Below are 18,259 nucleotides of genomic sequence, written 5' to 3'. Positions count from 1 at the left end.
CATGTGACCTGCCTATATATGACAGGTGCTTGTGATGCCTGGCATAATCACATGAACCCTCCATGGAAGTTTATTTTCAGATATCAAACACAAAATTACTGCAATTATTACACAAACAAATAGCATGTGGATAATGAGATTTATTGCAGTTGACCAATGGTGATAAGCCAAAGAGAGGCATTTTCTGAGCTTCAATTCGTTCACTTGTCATTCAACCTGTACATTTTCTTTGACGGGAGGATAAAGTCAGCTTGGTCAGGCTTCAATTCTTTAAACTGCTGATTGATGAAATGTTGAAATGCTGCCCTTGTTTCTTCCAGGTCATCCATATACACTTGCTTATCGGCTATAGCTGTGCGGAGGTCTCTGATGGTCTTGTCCAACAGAGTCTGCAGCTCTTGTGTTGACTCCTTCAGGGCAGTCAGTTCTGCCTTGTACCGCCCCTCTGCCTCAACTATATTGTGTTGGGCAATATCCTTCTCCTCCCTGCGGGTTCTCTCGATGTTGCCAGCGATGCTGGATATCATCACTGCCCTCACTTCTGCCAGTATCTCATCTTTTTTCTTGCTGGCCACAGCCTTCGCATCCTCCGGTTGCAGCATAAAGTCCCTGGTGTAAACATGTCACATAGTGAAAGACAAGAGGACAATCATTAGCCAGTCACAGATCTATTTGAGATTTTGCCTACTCCTCCGTTGTCATCATTGTCAAGCCAAGCATGTTTGCCACGACAATTCCAAGATGGCAAAAACAGACTGGCAACCAGGCTAGAAAATGATGACTATGAAAAACACACAAATCTCACTCAGTACCCCAATTTACACCCATGAGCTGCTTTTGAAATACTGTAGCTATCACTCTGATCACATATGTCTACCAACATCTCCAGGATAGTGGCAGCGTGTGCAGTAGTTTGTTTCTCTTTTCTTCGAGTTCTCACAACACTCTTAGCATGCCGCTGTGCTATCTTCTCTATGGCCCCTCGGATTTCCTGAGAGGCCCTCTCTTCGTTTCGTTCGCGCAGTTTCTCAATGTCGGACCTGACCTTGCGCTTTGTTTTGATATCATACTCAACCAAGGTCTCCTGAGGATGTCATGAGGCAATTCAATTGATTACATAGGCTTACACATAGCCGACCCTACACTCTATTAAAAGATCCGAGCATCATGGCAATTGTAGGTCTACAGCTTTTTATGAAACAATTGATATAGTAGGCTACTCTATCACGCCTAATAGACATGTACAAATTACAATTGTTTTCCTGTGTTAAGTGTCATCATACCTGCAAATAAGAGTTTGCATTTTCCACTTTCCTCCTCAAGAGCTCTCTCTCCTTTCTGGCCAACTGAAGTGTCTCTAACACTATTTTCTCCATTTCCAGATCAGCCTGAAAGCAAGACTTATCAATAGCAAAACCTCTTCCACAGTATTGCGGTCCAGACCTAACGCAATGTTCAACAACAAAAAACAACAGATTTTTTTACCTTGCCCCACGCCTCCTCAGTAGCAGCTCTAATACACTCCTCCTTCTCTTTCTGAAACTCTGTCATGTAATACTGGTGTATGTTTTCTCCTATATCTGCAATTCAATGTGATACAGTCACTTAAACATCTGTTACAGGCTGCTACCATTGATAAATGGAGTGGATGTAGTAAAGTAGGTGTGGACATACCAATGATGTTTGAGTGAGTACTCAACTGCTTCAGCTCTTTCATTGGGTCTCCATACAAAGCTGTGAGAGCCTGGCTTGTGGGCTCTCGCTTTCTTGCAGTGCATCTATGACCTCCTTTAGATAGAGAGGAAGGATGCTGTGAAGCTTTGAGGGTTCCCACGTTGGTTTTCCATTGATCTTTGAGTGTGTCCATTTTAGCTTTTACAGTGGACCTCACAATGGTTATTGACGTTTTGACTCCCCCATGGGGCAAGATATCTTGCTTTAATTAAATCTAGCTACAGAGATCTGTTTGGAAGTACTAAAAATATTGCCTTGCTGAAGAAAACAACTAAGAATATATGACTCCAAATGCATGTGTCGGGAATAAGAATAATCCATTGTGATGCAATTCAGAACGCAAATGGCTCATTGAGACATTCCAATTACTGTATTTCTTCCCCGGGAGAGCTCTGGTGCCGTTTTAGCACTGGTCAGCTCCTAGCCCAACAATGGACTAAAAGAGCCTAACGTTACTCCATCCTAGAAACATAAATCCCTCTACTTTCATATCAAAATAATTTCACAAATGCAAAATACACAATTAGTGCACAGTTTTGACCGGTTTTAACAGTTGCTAATTAACACAGGTAGTCGACTCGTCTTCCGTCTGTTTCCGTAAACAAGCGTTGTAACTTGGAAATGTGGCCGTGTGGGAACCCTAACCCTATAAAAGGTATGTAGTAATTTAAACTTTTGTTTAATATTTTGTTTTTATCCTGCTAATATGAAAGATACATTCCTTGTTTCCAAAACCGTACCGCAAGAGATGCGTGTTAACGTTGAAAGCTAAGTTTCGGAGTAGGCTCTTAACAAAACTCCCCCCTTCAGAAGATACTTTCGTCAATTTTCGGTAGCGCGTCTATGACTTGGGTATTCAGCTCCTTGCTTGATGATGATTGCTAATTGCTCTATATGCTTTTATGAGTTTTACATTCTTGCCTTTACTCTAAGGTAAATTGTTATTTCTATAGTTTCATAAATGAATCCAAGAGCTATTGCCTAATTGTAACAATATTTAATAACCATCGTCATTTAATACACAGATCAAGTGCTTTCATGCCAAGCCATTTTTACCACAATAATTTTCAGGATATATTGCACATCTGATGTGATCAGTCCCATTTAGACGTTTTCCTCCTCATGTACTTCTCCCCTTCACTGTCAATAACTTCATACAGCTGCTGGTCGTTCTCTTTGGTGGCATGAAGGTAGCCCAGGTACCCCACACACAAGGTGATTGTCACAAGTCCAAATGCCATCACTGGCTTGTTCTGTAAAGGAAACACAATTGCATGAAAATAGAACAGACGATACTAATGAACAAATATACTCATTGTCCGTAATACTATTGTGACCAGAGAGTTTCAGTAGCTAGGCCTTACTGGTCTAATGAAGAGCTCTGGGTTGACAGCTCGGAAAAGCGTGGTGGTCTTCGCTCCTCTCAGGCCAGGAATCCTGAAGTCCCCTTCTTTCGGAGCCTCCTTACCGCTTCCAGATGACATTGTGCAATTACATGAGGAGATGGATACGGTTTACATTGATTGTATCTAGAAGTGCAAAGCGTTTGAGCAAACGCTATTAATGATAGAAAACATTCCGAACGACCAATAGCTCATCCACAACACGTCCATTTGTTTTGAAAGTCATAGCTAACAGTCAACGAACTCTAAGAAAAAAGGTTGTCTGCATGTTAAACGTCTTTACAATAATACAGCGCCACCTTGTGGATGGAGTAGGCTACACTATGGCGTCAGTCAGACGCTTGGTTTGGCATTTTGCTTAGTATACAGTATACAAAACACCCATCATAAACGATTTTATATGAACGTTGTTTCACCGAATTCCGAAAAAAAGTGTAACAGCTTTTTAGCCTTGAACAGGGGGAAAAGTGAGCATATCCATTACTACCACTCAAGTCACAGGACACCTGAAATACCTATAAAAAATGCATGGCACAAGTTCTCATTCATGACCAGTATAGCTACAAAGAAGTCAAAATTTGGAAGGGACATTCAAATAATCATTCAACTTAGATACAATTTAATATTACTTTTATTCTTTCAGCAACGCAACATGAACTCATGGACTGATATTTCCTACCACGGGTGACAGGTTCAGTGTTTAATGTGACCATGATGACGCTGTCTGTCCTAGAACAAACTGTAGGGTTGACGACAGATGAATGAATGCACGTAGTGACTCATGAACGGTAGCTACAGGCTTTAAGGCATATTGAAAATAAACATACTGTAGTGTTAAATACAGGATGCTTTTACTTTCCTTTCTTTTTTTAAACCTTTCAGAAACAGTCTTTCATCTTAAACCTACCCAACAATCTAATAAAAACAATTATAGGCCACAGGCTAATATAAAAATACACATAGCCTACAGGGTATATTTAACTATACTTAGGGTTTTTGTATAGTGCTGCTCTTCCGCAATAGACTATCCAAACAAGCCCTCTGGGTACAAAATAGGTGTGGCCTCTCAGACAGGTGTGTTTGACGTGCAGATCGACTGCACCAGCCAGCATCGGAAAATTGACCCCCGAAAGACACAACACAAACAGAAAAAACTGGAATAGCCTGTTTATAATCGGTGAGTTAATTCTTGTATTTTCGTTCAATATTGTATTTGTCGGAACATAATAGTGTTCCTAAGATAGGTTTAGCCTATTTTACTGGCAAATGCGCACCATCACAGTTTTGATAGCCTAGGTTACTTTAAATAAATTAATTAATCAGTGGCATTTATTCACTGGAGAGTAATTGCAAAATAGAAGCTTTCTGTTTTTGTAAAAGAGTAATTAATTTATACATGATGTGATGCTACTGTACTGCTACCCAGGAACTACAGAACCAGTAGATGTTGTCATTGTAAAAGTGTATTAAAGAGGAACATATTCCTTCCTCGGTAATTATAGCCAACACAGATTTCTTATAAACATGATATTTGCCCTTTCCATTCATTTGCTATCAAAACAAATGTTTATTTGGTAACACTGCATTATATTGTCCTTATTACACTGTCATATGTACAAGTAGCCTACAGTGTAATAAGTATAAATAATAATACCTGTTACTATTAATAGTGGAAAGAATGGTGAATATAGAAATGTAGCCTAGCCTCCTATGTGCAATGTACAGTTGAAGTCGGAAGTTTACATACACCTTAGCCAAATACATTTAAACTCAGTTTTTCACAATTCCTTACATTTAATCCTAGTAAAAATTCCCTGTCTTAGGTCAGTTAGGATCCCCACATTATTTTAAGAATGTGAAATGTCAGAATAATAGTAGAGAGAATGATTTATTTCAGCTTTTATTTCTTTCATCACATTCCCAGTGGGTCAGAAGTTTACATACACACAATTAGTATTTGGTAGAATTGCCTTTAAATTGTTTAACTTGGGTCAAACGTTTCGGGTAGCCTTCCACAAGCTTCCCCCAATAAGTTGGGTGAATGTTGGCCCATTCCTCCTGACAGAGCTGGTGTAACTGAGTCAGGTTTGTAGGCCTCCTTGCTCGAACACACCTTTTCAGTTCTGCCCACACATGTTCTATAGGATTGAGGTCAGGGCTTTGTGATGGCCACTCCAATACCTTGACTTTGTTGTCCTTAAGCCATTTTGCCACAACTTTGGAAGTATGCTTGGGGTCATTGTCCATTTGGAAGACCCATTTGCGACCAAGCTTGAACTTCCTGACTGATATCTTGAGATGTTGCTTCAATATATCCACATAATTTACCATCCTCATGATGCCATCTATTTTGTGAAGTGCATCAGTCCCTCCTGCAGCAAAGCACCCCCACAGCATGATGCTGCCACCCCCGTGCTTCACGGTTGGGATGGTGTTCTTTGGCTTGCAAGTGTTCCCCTTTTTCCTCCAAACATAAAGATGGTCATTATGGCCAAACAGTTATATTTTTGTTTCATCAGACCAGAGGACATTTCTCCAAAAAGTATGTCCCCATGTGCAGTTTTAAACCGTAGTCTGGCTTTTTAATGGCAGTTTTGGAGCAGTGGCTTCTTCCTTGCTGAGGGGCCTTTCAGGTTATGTCGATATAGGACTTGTTTTACTGTGGATATAGATACTTTTGTACCTGTTTCATCCAGCATCTACACAAGGTCCTATGCTGTTGTTCTGAGATTGATTTGCACTTTTCGCACCAAAGTACGTTCATCTCCAGGAGACAGAACGCGTCTCCTTCCTGAGCGGTATGACGGCTGCGTGGTCCCATGGTGTTTATACTTGCGTACTATTGTTTGTACAAATGAACGTGGTACCTTCAGGCGTTTGGAAATTGCTCCCAAGGATGAACCAGACTTGTGGAGGTCTACAATTTTTTTTCAGAGGTCTTGGCTGATATCTTTTGATTTTCCTATGATGTCAAGCAAAGAGGCACTGAGCTTGAAGGTAGGCCTTGAAATACATCCACAGGTACACCTCCAATTGACTCAAATGATGTCAATTAGCCTGTCAGAAGCTTCTAAAGCCATGACATATTTTCTGGAATTTTCCAAGCTGTTTAAAGGCACCGTCAACTTAGTGTATGTAAACTTCTGACCCACTGGAATTGTGATACAGTGAATTATAAGTGAAATAATCTGTCTGTAAACAATTGTTGGAAAGATTACTTGTGTCATGCACAAAGTAGATGTCCTAACCGACTTGCCAAAACTATAGTTTGTTAACAAGAAATTTGTGGAGTGGTTGAAAAACGAGTATTAATGACTCCAACCTAAGTGTACGTAAACTTCCGACTTGAACTGTATGATTTAAATAGATTTCTATTGTCAGATGATGCCCTCTTCATCATAACAGGTAGAATTGAATATTGGTGGTCTTGTAGCTACAGCGTTATGTCCCAAATGGCACCCTATTCCCTACAACAGAGTGCACTACTTTTGAACAGCCTGGTCAAAAGTAGTGCACTATGTAGGGAATATGGTTCCATTTGGGACAGAGCTCCTTTCTACAGTTTCTCCCTCCTCCACAGGCTCATGTAATCAGAAAGAAGATGTCGAACTGGGGGTTTCTGGAGAACGTCCTGAGTGGGGTGAACAAGTACTCCACAGTCATCGGGCGCATCTGGCTCTCCATCGTCTTCATCTTCCGCATCCTGGTGTACGTGGCGGCTGCTGAGCAGGTCTGGAAGGACGAGCACAATGACTTTGTCTGCAACACCCAGCAGCCTGGCTGTGAGAACGTGTGCTTCGACCACTTCTTCCCCATCTCCCAGATCCGCCTGTGGGCCCTCCAGCTCATCATGGTGTCCACTCCCTCCCTATTGGTGGCTCTACATGTGGCCTACCGTGAGAACAGGGAGAGCAGGTATGGCAAGAAGCTGTATGAAGACAAAGGTAGGATTGACGGAGGCCTGCTCTGCACCTATATCCTCAGCCTCGTCTTCAAGACTACCTTCGAGGTTGGCTCCCTCCTGGCCTTCTACTTCCTTTACAGTGGCTTTGACGTTCCCAGACTGCTTCGCTGCACCCTGGACCCTTGCCCTAACACTGTGGACTGCTACATCTCCAAAGCCACTGAGAAGATGGTCTTCCTCTACATCATGGGCTGCACGTCCATATTGTGTATTGTGCTGAATGTCTCAGAGATGGTATACATCCTATCTAAACAGTGCTGGAAGTGTTTTAGCAAGCGGTATATCCCTATTGAAGAGAGAGCCCACTGGCATTGTCATCACACTGTCCCAATCAGCAACAGTACCTCAACCCTTCATCCCACACCTAACAAAGATATAATTTGCTCACAAGATCCAGCTACAAAGGGAAACCAACTCATCCCCTCTTAAATTGCATTCAATTACCTAATAATTTATTGTGATCAGAATTCAGGGCTTCTTTTAACTTAAATGATTTCAGAAACTCTATGTAAAACTTGGAGTTATTCACCTTTAACCTTTTAACAGATATTGTTACTTTTAGTATTAGGGTCGTATTTAAGGCCTTTATGTCTCAAAAGTGTGATAATCGAATCTAGTATAATTTATTTGAAAACCACCTTAGGTATTATGATTCATTACCCAACAATCTAAAATGGTAGGCCCTATAGGCTAATAGAAAATAAACATGTAGGCTATTTGGATAGTGCTGCTCGTCTGCAATCGACTATCCAAATAATCTATCGGGAAAGGCTAAATAATAGATGTGGCCTCTCTGACAGGTGTTGGACGTGCAAATCGACTGCAGGAGGGTCGTTTCACGAAATGAGTGCTCTTTGCATCCCTTTGATATTTTATGTATAAATTGTGCACAAATATTGACATTTAAAAGCTTGTTATATCAAATTTAGTGCCCTTTAGTATAGACCATATGGAAAATTTAATACATTTGATTTTTAATACGAATAAAGACTTCTGCATTTTGACATGTCCCTCTGCAACTTCTAATTAGATTAACCCACTTAACCCCAACATTTCTCAAATATTTCACCATCATTGTAAAGCCCTAGGTAATGCATTACTTTTACAGTCACTTCTGACTTTGGTATTATGATTAATGCAGAATAAAAAAAATTCAAGCTTTACATTTCCACTTTTGGTGTTAATGGACTGCATCCCTACATAGACCATGCCTTTTTCCTTATCGACATCACAGCATTCATTTTGTGTTCATGTCATGGTCCCTAGTGGAGTCCATTTATGTAAATATGACAGTCAGTGTAATTCTAATCTATAAATTGGCAGATTCATTCCATTGCTTTCATCTTTCATGGGAGAGATACAGTATGCTAGCCTTGTTGTGATAAACATAACTTTGTTTGGTATCAATATAAAATGTTGAATTTCAGGTAATGCAGAACTCAGATCTTTCTTGATTAATGAAGAATAGAAACCCATACAACTTGAATTTAGCAATTGTGAGTTGTTTAGTGGTCAAGTAATATCACAAATCTGTTAAATGGCATTACTATTTTACACCAAGCACTTAACTGACCCTCCAGGATTCTTCCATGTGTAATGTATATCTTGTACTTACAGTGAGGGGAAAAAAGCATTTGATCCCCTGCTGATTTTGTATGTTTGCCCACTGACAAAGACATTATCAGTCTATAATTTTAATGGTAGGTTTATTTGAACAGTGAGAGACAGAACAACAAAAATCCAGAAAAACACATGTCAAAAATGTTATAAATTGATTTGCATTTTAATGAGGGAAATAAGTATTTGACCCCTCTGCAAAACATGACTTAGTACTTGGTGGCAAAACCCTTGTTGGCAATCACAGAGGTCAGACGTTTCTTGTAGTTGGCCACCAGGTTTGCACACATCTCAGGAGGGATTTTGTCCCACTCCTCTTTGCAGATCTTCTTCAAGTCATTAAGGTTTCGAGGCTGACGTTTGGCAACTCGAACCTTCAGCTCCCTCCACATATTTTCTATGGGATTAAGGTCTGGAGACTGGCTAGGCCAGAATGTGCTTCTTCTTGAGCCACTCCTTTGTTGCCTTGGCCGTGTGTTTTGGGTCATTGTCATGCTGGAATACCCACCCACGACCCATTTTCAATGCCCTGGCTGAGGGAAGGAGGTTCTCACCCAAGATTTTAAAGATTTGACGGTACATGGCCCCGTCCATCGTCCCTTTGATGCAGTGAAGTTGTCCTATCCCCTTAGCAGAAAAACACCCCCAAAGCATAATGTTTCCACCTCCATGTTTGACTGTGGGGATGGTGTTCTTGGGGTCATAGGCAGCATTCCTCCTCCTCCAAACACAGCGAGTTGAGGTGATGCCAAAGAGCTCGATTTTGGTCTCATCTGACCACAACACTTTCACCCAGTTCTCCTCTGAATCATTCAGATGTTCATTGGCAACCTTCAGACGGGCCTGTATATGTGCTTTCTTGAGCAGGGGGACCTTGCGGGCGCTGCAGGATTTCAGTCCTTCACGGCGTAGTGTGTTACCAATTGTTTTCTTGGTGACTATGGTCCCAGCTGCCTTGAGATCATTGACAAGATCCTCCCGTGTAGTTCTGGGCTGATTCCTCACCGTTCTCATGATCATTGCAACTCCACGAGGTGAGATCTTGCATGGAGCCCCAGGCCGAGGGAGATTGACAGTTATTTTGTGTTTCTTCCATTTGCAAATAATCGCACCAACTGTTGTCACCTTCTCACCAAGCTGCTTGGCGATAGTCTTGTAGCTCATTCCAGCCTTGTGTAGGTCTACAATCTTGTCCCTGACATCCTTGGGGAGCTCTTTCGTCTTGGCCATGGTGGAGAGTTTGGAATCTGATTGATTGATTGCTTCTGTGGACAGGTGTCTTTTATACAGGTAACAAGCTGAGATTAGGAGCACTCCCTTTAAGAGTGTGCTCCTAATCTCAGCTCATTACCTGTATAAAAGACACCTGGGAGCCAGAAATCTTTCTGATTGAAAGGGGGTCAAATACTTATTTCCCTCATTAAAATGCAAATCAATTTATAACATTTTTGACATGCGTTTTTCTGGATTTTGTTGTTGTTATTCTGTCTCTCACTGTTCAAATAAACCTACCATTAAAATTATAGACTTATCATTTCTTTGTCAGTGGGCAAACGTACAAAATCACCAGGGGATCAAATCTGTACGTGGTCTTACATGTCTCTTAGCCATGACTTAACTTTCTTTTTTTTTTATAGATGATTCTACCAATTTCCCTCAACCATTTTTCCTCTGGGGGAATATAACGTTTTCTACTAGCCCTGTAATTTAAACAAAATGACATATCTGAACACATGCGATAGAAAGAAAACCCAGTGAGAAATGCAATCTGTAACAAAATTGTTTATCTCAATTAAGTTAGACTGCTGGTGGCAGTAGTTCATTGAAAAAACAATATTTACACACAACATTGTCTACGTACAAATTAACATTTACAAGGCATATGGAAACAACAACATTCACAAACTATACACATCACATTCCGTTTGTTTAAAGGACAATTTCATTAAATGTCTCATGGGGATACTTATCACATTACATTTTGTCCCGTTTCTCCCCCTCAATTTAAAATTTAGTTTGCAAAGGCAATGTGCTGGGAATATTCATAAATACAAACATGCTTAATTTTTCCTACCAATAATACATATAATATAAAATGAGCTCAATATATAATAGAGACACAGTATTTTTACAGACTCAAGGTTACAGTAAATAACAATGTATCATTTTAAAACAACTTTCACATAGTCCACTGAAAAACTATGGATTTATATTTTGCAGTGAAAAAAACAAAATGAAAAGTATTATTGTTTTGGGCAACATTCTGCAGCAGGTTGAAAACCGTTCTAATCCTGAGTTACGGCGTTTTGATAAGAAAAACATTTAGCCAGTCACTTAAATACTAATCTGAATCTATTTCTCTAATATTACTGTGGGTCGCATTTCCTGGAGCTGCTTCAGCAGAGTATCAGCAACATCCGAAAAGGCTTTGTCCACTACAATTTTTACATTTTTAAGTGACGTCAGCTTCTGAGGGTTCCTGAACTCAAGGGTATCAAAGCCTTTTGGGTAGTGCAAGTATGTGTCTGATCTTTTGCACAACACTGTAGCGTTTCTCAGTCGAATCCTCTTCTTCAAAATATTTTTAGATGGGCTTGATTGCTCCAAGAACTTTAAGAAAGACACCTCAAATCCCATGGGCTTAAAGGAGGTCAATGTTTCACTTTGATCGTTAATTTCATCCTGGGTAAGGGTAGTACTAGAGGAGTCATAGTCGGATCCATTTTCTCCACAGTAAACCGCATTACTCCTTGTCAGCCTCTTGCTTTTTACAATTTTTTCAAAAACACTTTTCCGTGGACTTCCTCTCTTACGTTTCACCACCACAGAGCCATCAGATGCAGTTTCTGAACTTTCATCGTAAGAAGGTTTGGTGTCAGACAGTTCGCCCTTCCCCTTTCTCCGTAACACAGGTTTTGAATACTCGTCAAACTCACTTCCTTCTAAGCCTGTGTCTGCTGTGTCCTCACTGTCGGATATGTCTGAGGAGGTCTCAGACTTAGAGTCATCGCTCCTGGCAGTGCGGAGGTTTCTACGTCTTGGGTATTTCTTGCAGAATATGAAGTGGCTTCTCTGCTCTTCTAAGTATCGCTCGGACAGTCCGTGCCCCATGTAGTGCTTCATGATGCTCCGTTCGGACTTCATCACTGAATCACAGCCCTTTATCATGCAGGGGTATTGCAACTTGCATTTCTTTATGCACATTGCAGACGCTTCATCCTTAGTTTTCAAGGAGGGTTTTCCATATTTCGTCCAATTATTTGTCTCTGTTTTGTCAGTTTTCTTTTTGTCACCTCCCTTTTGTGTAATCTTTTTGTTGCTCTCTATGTTTTCTTTCCCATCGCTTGATTTAGTTATTTGGTAATGTGAATTCTTGGAGTCAGGTTTCTCACAATCTTCACTTTTCCGTTGGTTCATCAGTTGGAGTTTGTAAAGATCATGATGCTTTTTCATGGTGTGCCTCAGCAGGTTTGACTTTGTAGCGTAAGCACGGTCACAGCCTTCGACATCACATTGGAACATCCCATCCACAGGTTCCATTTTGGCGAGTTTTGCCTTGTCATGTTCTTTTTCAATATGTCCGATGTACTTCCAGAAAGCAATGAAGGATGCTGTGCACCCTTGCTGATCACAACGGAATCTGCCTAGGTTGATGTTGGACATTAGAGATCCTGCTTTATCCAGGCTGAACTTGTGAAGCTGGAGGTAATGCTGCAACATGTTCGGAACATCTTGGAATACTCTGGAGCAGTCGCTCACTTGACATCTGAATTCTGTTACCTCGTTTACGTCAACCTCTGGTTCCTCCTCTGTAACCCCCTCCTGCTTGATGTCCTTTTTCTCATCCTGTTCCTCATTTTGATCATTCTCATTGTTCATTTCACATGTGGACAGAGCAGACTGATGGACAGCCCTGTAATGGAGGATTAAATTATGCTGAATTGTAAAGGCTGCTGCACATCCTTGATGAACACAGCGATATGGCCTGTATGGACTGAAAGAATCATTTGCCTCAGACTTCTTCTCTTTCGTCTTCTTGGGAATTTCTACTTTAGGCTTTTCTACTTTAGGCTTTGGTCCTCTCTGCTGCTTGATTTTGGGTGTCTTTTCTAGCAAGGGAGCACAAACCTGAAGGGGATCTGATGGAGCCGGTGTCATTGAATCAGCTCTTTCTGCCAGATAGCCTTCAGATTGTTGACTGAAATGAGTAGGCATAGGCCTAGATGGAACTGGTATGTGTTGTCCGTTTGACCATTGATCTGCATCAGGAGCGGTCATTAAGGGCTGTTGGGGTATTGTCGAGCAGTGTGCGTTCATTTGATATTCAGACATTAGCATTAATGGAGTCTGATCATGCATGGGTATCCTTTGCATTGGTTGCATTCCCACGGAGAGGCTATTATCCTGATATCTCGGGTCAGCTATGCCTTGAGAAGTCTGCTGTTTGAAAGGCTGTGGGTGGTAGTCTTGTTTTATCCTTGCTCCTGAAGTAAACAACTTTTTTACAGTCACATCTTGATTTTGGCTCACATCCGGGAGTGAATTTTGACGTCTAATATTCTCCATTATTGAGTGGGGCGCTGTGGCAATCTGACCAGACAAAGGAGGCTCTGAATGCACACTTGGTTTGTCTTCGTTATTAGCAAATCCAACCGTGTTACTTGACTTGCGCTTCATGATTAGTTCTGCAATCTCCTGCTGTGTCAATCTGTGAGCTGTCTGACAGTGTGCCTTAAGGTTTGAATTTCGGGTAAAGGTTTTATCACACATTTGACAAGAGAATGGGGCAAATTTCCCATGGTTTTTCTTCATCGAATTGATCATCTCATTAGTGTACTTGTGAGTCTTGATGAGATGTTTTAAAATGGCATCTTTTGTCATGGCCCTGTATGTGCAGTTGTCACTCTCACAGGCAAACAGCTTTCTACAGCCATCAGGAATATGTGTATCCTTCTCTGTTGAGACATTAGGCTGGAATGATTCAGTATCATTGGAAATATCAGTGCAGCTAGGTTTTGTGGAGGAATATGTTGGAGCAGAATCACACACCTGTTGTTTGTCTAAGTCTAGCCTCTCTAATGCAGTCTGAATGTCCATCATCCAGTGTTGTTGGTTTGCAGGTGTTAGATTAGGACCAAGATCAACATCGTTTGCAAAAATGTTGGTAGGTGCAGGTGCCTCGTGGTGTTGAGAGGAAGCCTCTCTGAAATGAGTAAAACTCTTCATGGGGGCTGCTCCGTTCATTTGGGCAGATGATACAGAGGGGATTCCGTGATCAATCATCTTGGAAGGCTGAGGACTTTGACGTACTCCAAAATGTTGTACAACATTTGTTGTTGGATTGGATGACAACGGATTCAAACTGGCATGTGTTTCAGTGCTGCTTGTCCGAGATAAACCGCTTCTTCTTTGGAAGTCTCCAGCTAAAATCTGTTCACGCAACCTTTTCTTGACATTATGTTCCGTACTCTTCCTCCGTGTCTCCACCGGTTTGCTACTTGTTGCTGCTGGACTGTTATGAGGCTGAGGGTCTGGTGAAGTGATCTGCAACATGGGGTTTGTCATAAGGTTTTGTGCCAAACTGGCCATTGCAGCCAGAAGTCCATCATTAGACAACCCTCCCGAATTGGAGGCAGAATCAGAATTCCCCTTCACTTCTTTCATCTTCATCAGTGTTTCTGCTCTGAGTAAATTATCAATATGGTCTGTGGGAAGTCTGTGAAGTGAGACGGTAGGGTTGGTTTCTGCAAGCACCTGAGTGATAAGTGGCTCATAGAATGCACTACTGCCAAACCCAGGGTCACATGACTGCTGAGGATATCCATCAGTATACGATTCATTTTCTGTCTTCACTTGGATATTTCCTGTGTGCTGTATGACTGTGCTTTCTGGCAAGCGTCCACCAGGTCCATAGGGGCCATAAGGATTTTGGAACGTTGGCTGGGGAATCGCTGAGGGCTCAAACATATTGGGAATATTTGGAGTATCCATAATTTGTTTAAGAATCTCATCAGGTTGTTGGCTGTCATTTGCATACGGTGCAGCAGGGTTATACAGTGAAGATGATGGGGGCTGAGTATTGAGAAGTTGCTCTGAATTGAGAAGATCAAGAAATGATGAAGGTAAGTCTGTTGTCAGGAGGTCAGTGTCATAGGCTTTGCAGTGTAAACGCTTGGACAAATGGCCTCCAAGTGATTTGGGATTTGTAAATTCTCTACCACACCTAGAGCAAATGAACTTTCCATCTTTAACAATGGCAGGCCACTTTGTTCTTTTGTTACGCTTGACTTTTTTGCCCATCTGATTTTTTTCAGAGTTTTTGGTGCCATCTTGAGATTCACTGTTGTTTCTTGCTAGCAATTTGTTTCCGGCAAGGACATGCGATTCCATGTTGGTTTTCTGCATTCCTCTACTCCTTTCAGGGGAATTGAAATTAGAACATGAATTACTTTGAGTCTGCGGTGTGTAGGGAAGTGCAGCATTTCCCAGCTGATTTGAGAGACTTGAGTCTTTCAGAATGTCCACATAAGAGGGGAAAACAGGCTGAAGAACATTATCCATAGTTGTTGGTAGCAGTGACTCTGCTGGCCTTTCCATATTAGGTCGTATCATATGACGGGATGGAATAACATGAACATCCATTCCTCCACCAACAGCATCCATTTGTGGCATCCCTTGCAGGTTTGAGGAGGGATATACTTGTGAGTGATAACAATTCTGGTTTTGGTTGTTTCCTGGTGTTTGTTGCCATGGCATACTAGGTGGTGGATATTGATTGGGATTGTTCTCTAGCTGGGAGAGTACAATGGGATCTAGTATATTGTCCATTTGGTTGGGGAAAGCCTGGCTTTGGACAGCAGCTGAATGGGAAGTGTAAGACTGGTTTGAGTTTGGGTATGGGGGTGGCTGAATGACATTGTGGCTGTGAACTGGGACACCATTAGCCTGTTGATGTTGTAGTGGAGCAACAGAGTTACGGTTCCCAATCAGAGGCACACTTGACGGGGCAGCTTTCCTTGCTTTTTCATGTTCCCTTGTTTTTCTCTTAACAAGTTTCCATTCTGTATAAAACTCTGGGTGAGCTGCTTTCATATGCTTGGTAACACTTCTATAGGAGCTGTAGTTGCGATCGCATGTCTCCAAAGCACAGTGGTGTCTCTCTTTCTCTCCTTGGGGTGGGGCAGGAGTAGTTGGTAATGGGTGTTGCTGTGGGGCAGGAGTAGTTGGTAATGGGTGTTGCTGTGGGGCAGGAGTAGTTGGTAATGGGTGTTGCTGTGGGGCAGGAGTAGTTGGTAATGGGTGTTGCTGTGGGGCAGGAGTGCTAGGTAACGGGCACCGTGTATTCTCTGTTCTGCAACCAATGGCTGGCAAACGAGTTACTAGTGGAAGAAGTGTGTGAGAGACAGATGGGAGAATTTGAGGCATTGGAGTTGACATGTAATGGGAGGTCTGGCTTGCTGCTGACATGTTGTTAACAGACATGTGTGGTTGTTGTAGTTCTTGCACTGGTACTTGGTAGTCAGAATTGTAGTTCCTGGATTCATAATTTCCACCTTTGAGAAAACTCTGGACCTGACCTTGAAACACACTTGGTTGTTGGGAATGATGCAAATCCCCAGGATATTGGTATGAAGCTAATGGAGGATTATGTGGTGTGGGTCTCATATAGTCATATGCAGCAGTCTCTGAGGGGTCTTGGGGTCTATGTCTCAGCTGATTTGGGTCATGTGTTTGTGCATTTGTGGTAGACCGAATAACAGAGCTTTCTGAACATGGGTACAGTTCTTTTACTGGTGGCTCACTTTGAATAATGTATCGTCGATCATTCTGAACAGGACCTTGAGAAGCATTCAGCAGGTTGTCAATCGAGTGCTTCACCTCAACAGATGCTGGTGGATGAGAAGCCTCAACATCCTCTGAGAAGGAAGCCTGATCAGAAAGCATCCTCTGGTCCAGAAAATGAGAAAGGTCAGAGTCTGTAGCTGAGTATTCCTCCACTTTTGCGACATGTTCCTCCTGGTGCAGATCCAACTGTGACTGAGAATGGAACACTTTACCACAGTTAGGGACTTTGCAGGTGAACGTTTTGTAATGCTGTGACTCATGGTCGTAAAGCTTGTAGGCTTCATTGAAAATCTTACCACATCTAGGAAACATGCATCTGGCTTTAAATATGACATGTTCTTTTCTGTGTACAAGCAGCTCTGTGTTGGAGAGAAAGCTGGCCTTGCAGTTTAACTGTATGCAAATGTAAGGTCTGACACCACAGTGCACTTGCAAATGATCGTTAAGGTGGGTGACATTAACAAACTGGCGACGACAATACTGACAAATCACCTTTTTGTTCTGCATTTCAAGGAAGCGCTTTGCTTCATCGTTATTTCCATGTGCTTTCACATGGACAAGAAGATTTCGGAAATACTTGAATCCCTTTTTGCAGTTTGCGACAGGGCATGTGTTTTCCTCAGTGCTGCTTTCTGTCATAAGTCCAGAGACTTTGGTCTGAATTGATTCTGTCTGAAGCGACTCGCAATTGTGTTCTTGGGAATCGCTGTTTGCATCTTTTGTCCAAAGTAGATTTTCAGTCTTAGCTTTCAGAGCTGCAATAACAGGAGCAGCTGTTTTGGGATTAGCCAATTTTTTATTTGTTTTAATTGCAGCTAATCTTTCCTTGCATGATAGCTTTACATGTGATGCCACGTGTGGTTCCAATGTGTCTTTTGAGGTGAACGTCTCAGCGCATATCGGGCAGCTATAAAGTCCACCTTTGTAGTGAGTCTGTGCATGACGTACAATCCTGTGTCCCAGAAACTCCTTGTCACACAGAACACAGTACTGCATATATGCCTGCCAGTTTCGAAACCTGGCAGAGATGAACCCTTTCTCTCTCAGTTTCTTTGTCTCTCTGATTTTCTGTCTTTTATCGGTTATTTCATTCAGTTCATGTGTGGTGTCCATGAAGTAGTCTGTGACGTCTCTGAACACTTCCTCACCCTGGGCTGTGTCGTCCTCCTCCTCAGGGGTCTCTGGGATCTCATTGTCATTCAGTAAGTCAATGGACGACACAATGGAGGCCTCCTCGCCCATAAGGGTCAGGCAGTGACGCTTCAGTGTCTTCCAGTCCCAGAACTCAGGGTCAAAAGGCCACTGGGTCTTGAACACCAGCAGGAGCTCACAGCGGAGCGAGTTGGGCACAGGAAGACTCTCCTCCTCCAGCTTCTGGTCTGGCTCGTTGTACAGAGTCTCCACGGCATAGTAAGAGTCCACCGTGGGTTCCAGCAGGAACTGTGTCAGCTGGCAGGCCCGCTTTATCTCCAGATCAGTGGGCAGCAAACAGGAGATGGTTTTGCAAATGGTGGCCTTGGTGTTTCCATCACTTGATTCCAACTGTAGAGCCCGTATGCACATGTCAACGCACACTGGCAGTCCAACCTTGTCCACCTGTAAAAGAAAAACAAGGAGGGAAATTCACTCAATTTTAATTGCCTGTGAATTAATCAAGAGAGCACATACAGTGAGGGAAAAAAGTATTTGATCCCCC

At 42.1% G+C, this 18,259-nt stretch overlaps 4 protein-coding genes across 5 annotated transcripts in view; 1 reads left to right on the top strand and 3 right to left on the bottom strand.

Moving 5' to 3' along the window:
* Positions 1 to 125: 125 nt before the first annotated feature.
* On the bottom strand, positions 126 to 1,788 carry LOC121552558 (uncharacterized protein C6orf163 homolog). The gene is made up of 5 exons (XM_041865511.1): positions 1,675 to 1,788; positions 1,486 to 1,580; positions 1,284 to 1,388; positions 882 to 1,084; positions 126 to 609 (listed from the first exon to the last, which is right to left on the bottom strand). The coding sequence occupies exons 1-5, from the start codon at positions 1,715 to 1,717 to the stop codon at positions 201 to 203; spliced, it is 855 nt and encodes a 284-aa protein (XP_041721445.1). The 5' UTR covers positions 1,718 to 1,788; the 3' UTR covers positions 126 to 200.
* A 928-nt stretch (positions 1,789 to 2,716) lies between these two features.
* On the bottom strand, positions 2,717 to 3,389 carry smim8 (small integral membrane protein 8). The gene is made up of 2 exons (XM_041865513.2): positions 3,099 to 3,389; positions 2,717 to 2,987 (listed from the first exon to the last, which is right to left on the bottom strand). Exons 1-2 carry the CDS (start codon positions 3,216 to 3,218, stop codon positions 2,829 to 2,831), a joined length of 279 nt encoding a protein of 92 aa, XP_041721447.1. The 5' UTR covers positions 3,219 to 3,389; the 3' UTR covers positions 2,717 to 2,828.
* An 819-nt stretch (positions 3,390 to 4,208) lies between these two features.
* LOC121552561 (gap junction beta-7 protein-like) lies at positions 4,209 to 8,264 on the top strand. The gene is made up of 2 exons (XM_041865514.1): positions 4,209 to 4,314; positions 6,718 to 8,264. The coding sequence occupies exon 2, from the start codon at positions 6,739 to 6,741 to the stop codon at positions 7,528 to 7,530; it is 792 nt and encodes a 263-aa protein (XP_041721448.1). The 5' UTR covers positions 4,209 to 4,314; positions 6,718 to 6,738; the 3' UTR covers positions 7,531 to 8,264.
* A 2,221-nt stretch (positions 8,265 to 10,485) lies between these two features.
* LOC121552879 (zinc finger protein 292-like) overlaps positions 10,486 to 18,259 on the bottom strand; it is a 32,981-nt gene continuing 25,207 nt past the window's right edge. The window contains exons 8-9 of one of the 2 annotated variants that reach the window (XM_041865967.2): positions 15,945 to 18,159; positions 10,486 to 15,911 (exon numbers count right to left, since the gene is read on the bottom strand). In XM_041865967.2, the coding sequence (XP_041721901.2) occupies positions 11,071 to 15,911; positions 15,945 to 18,159 (7,056 nt within the window). In that variant the 3' untranslated portion in view covers positions 10,486 to 11,070. Of the gene's footprint in view, positions 18,160 to 18,259 lie in introns of both variants that reach the window. The other variant, XM_041865966.2, reaches the window with a different exon arrangement.

This window comes from Coregonus clupeaformis, chromosome 36 (genome assembly GCF_020615455.1).
Source record: "Coregonus clupeaformis isolate EN_2021a chromosome 36, ASM2061545v1, whole genome shotgun sequence".
Taxonomy (NCBI): domain Eukaryota; kingdom Metazoa; phylum Chordata; class Actinopteri; order Salmoniformes; family Salmonidae; genus Coregonus; species Coregonus clupeaformis.
The sequence above is the reverse complement of the archived record's forward strand: the minus strand, read 5'-3'. Positions and strand labels throughout refer to the sequence as shown.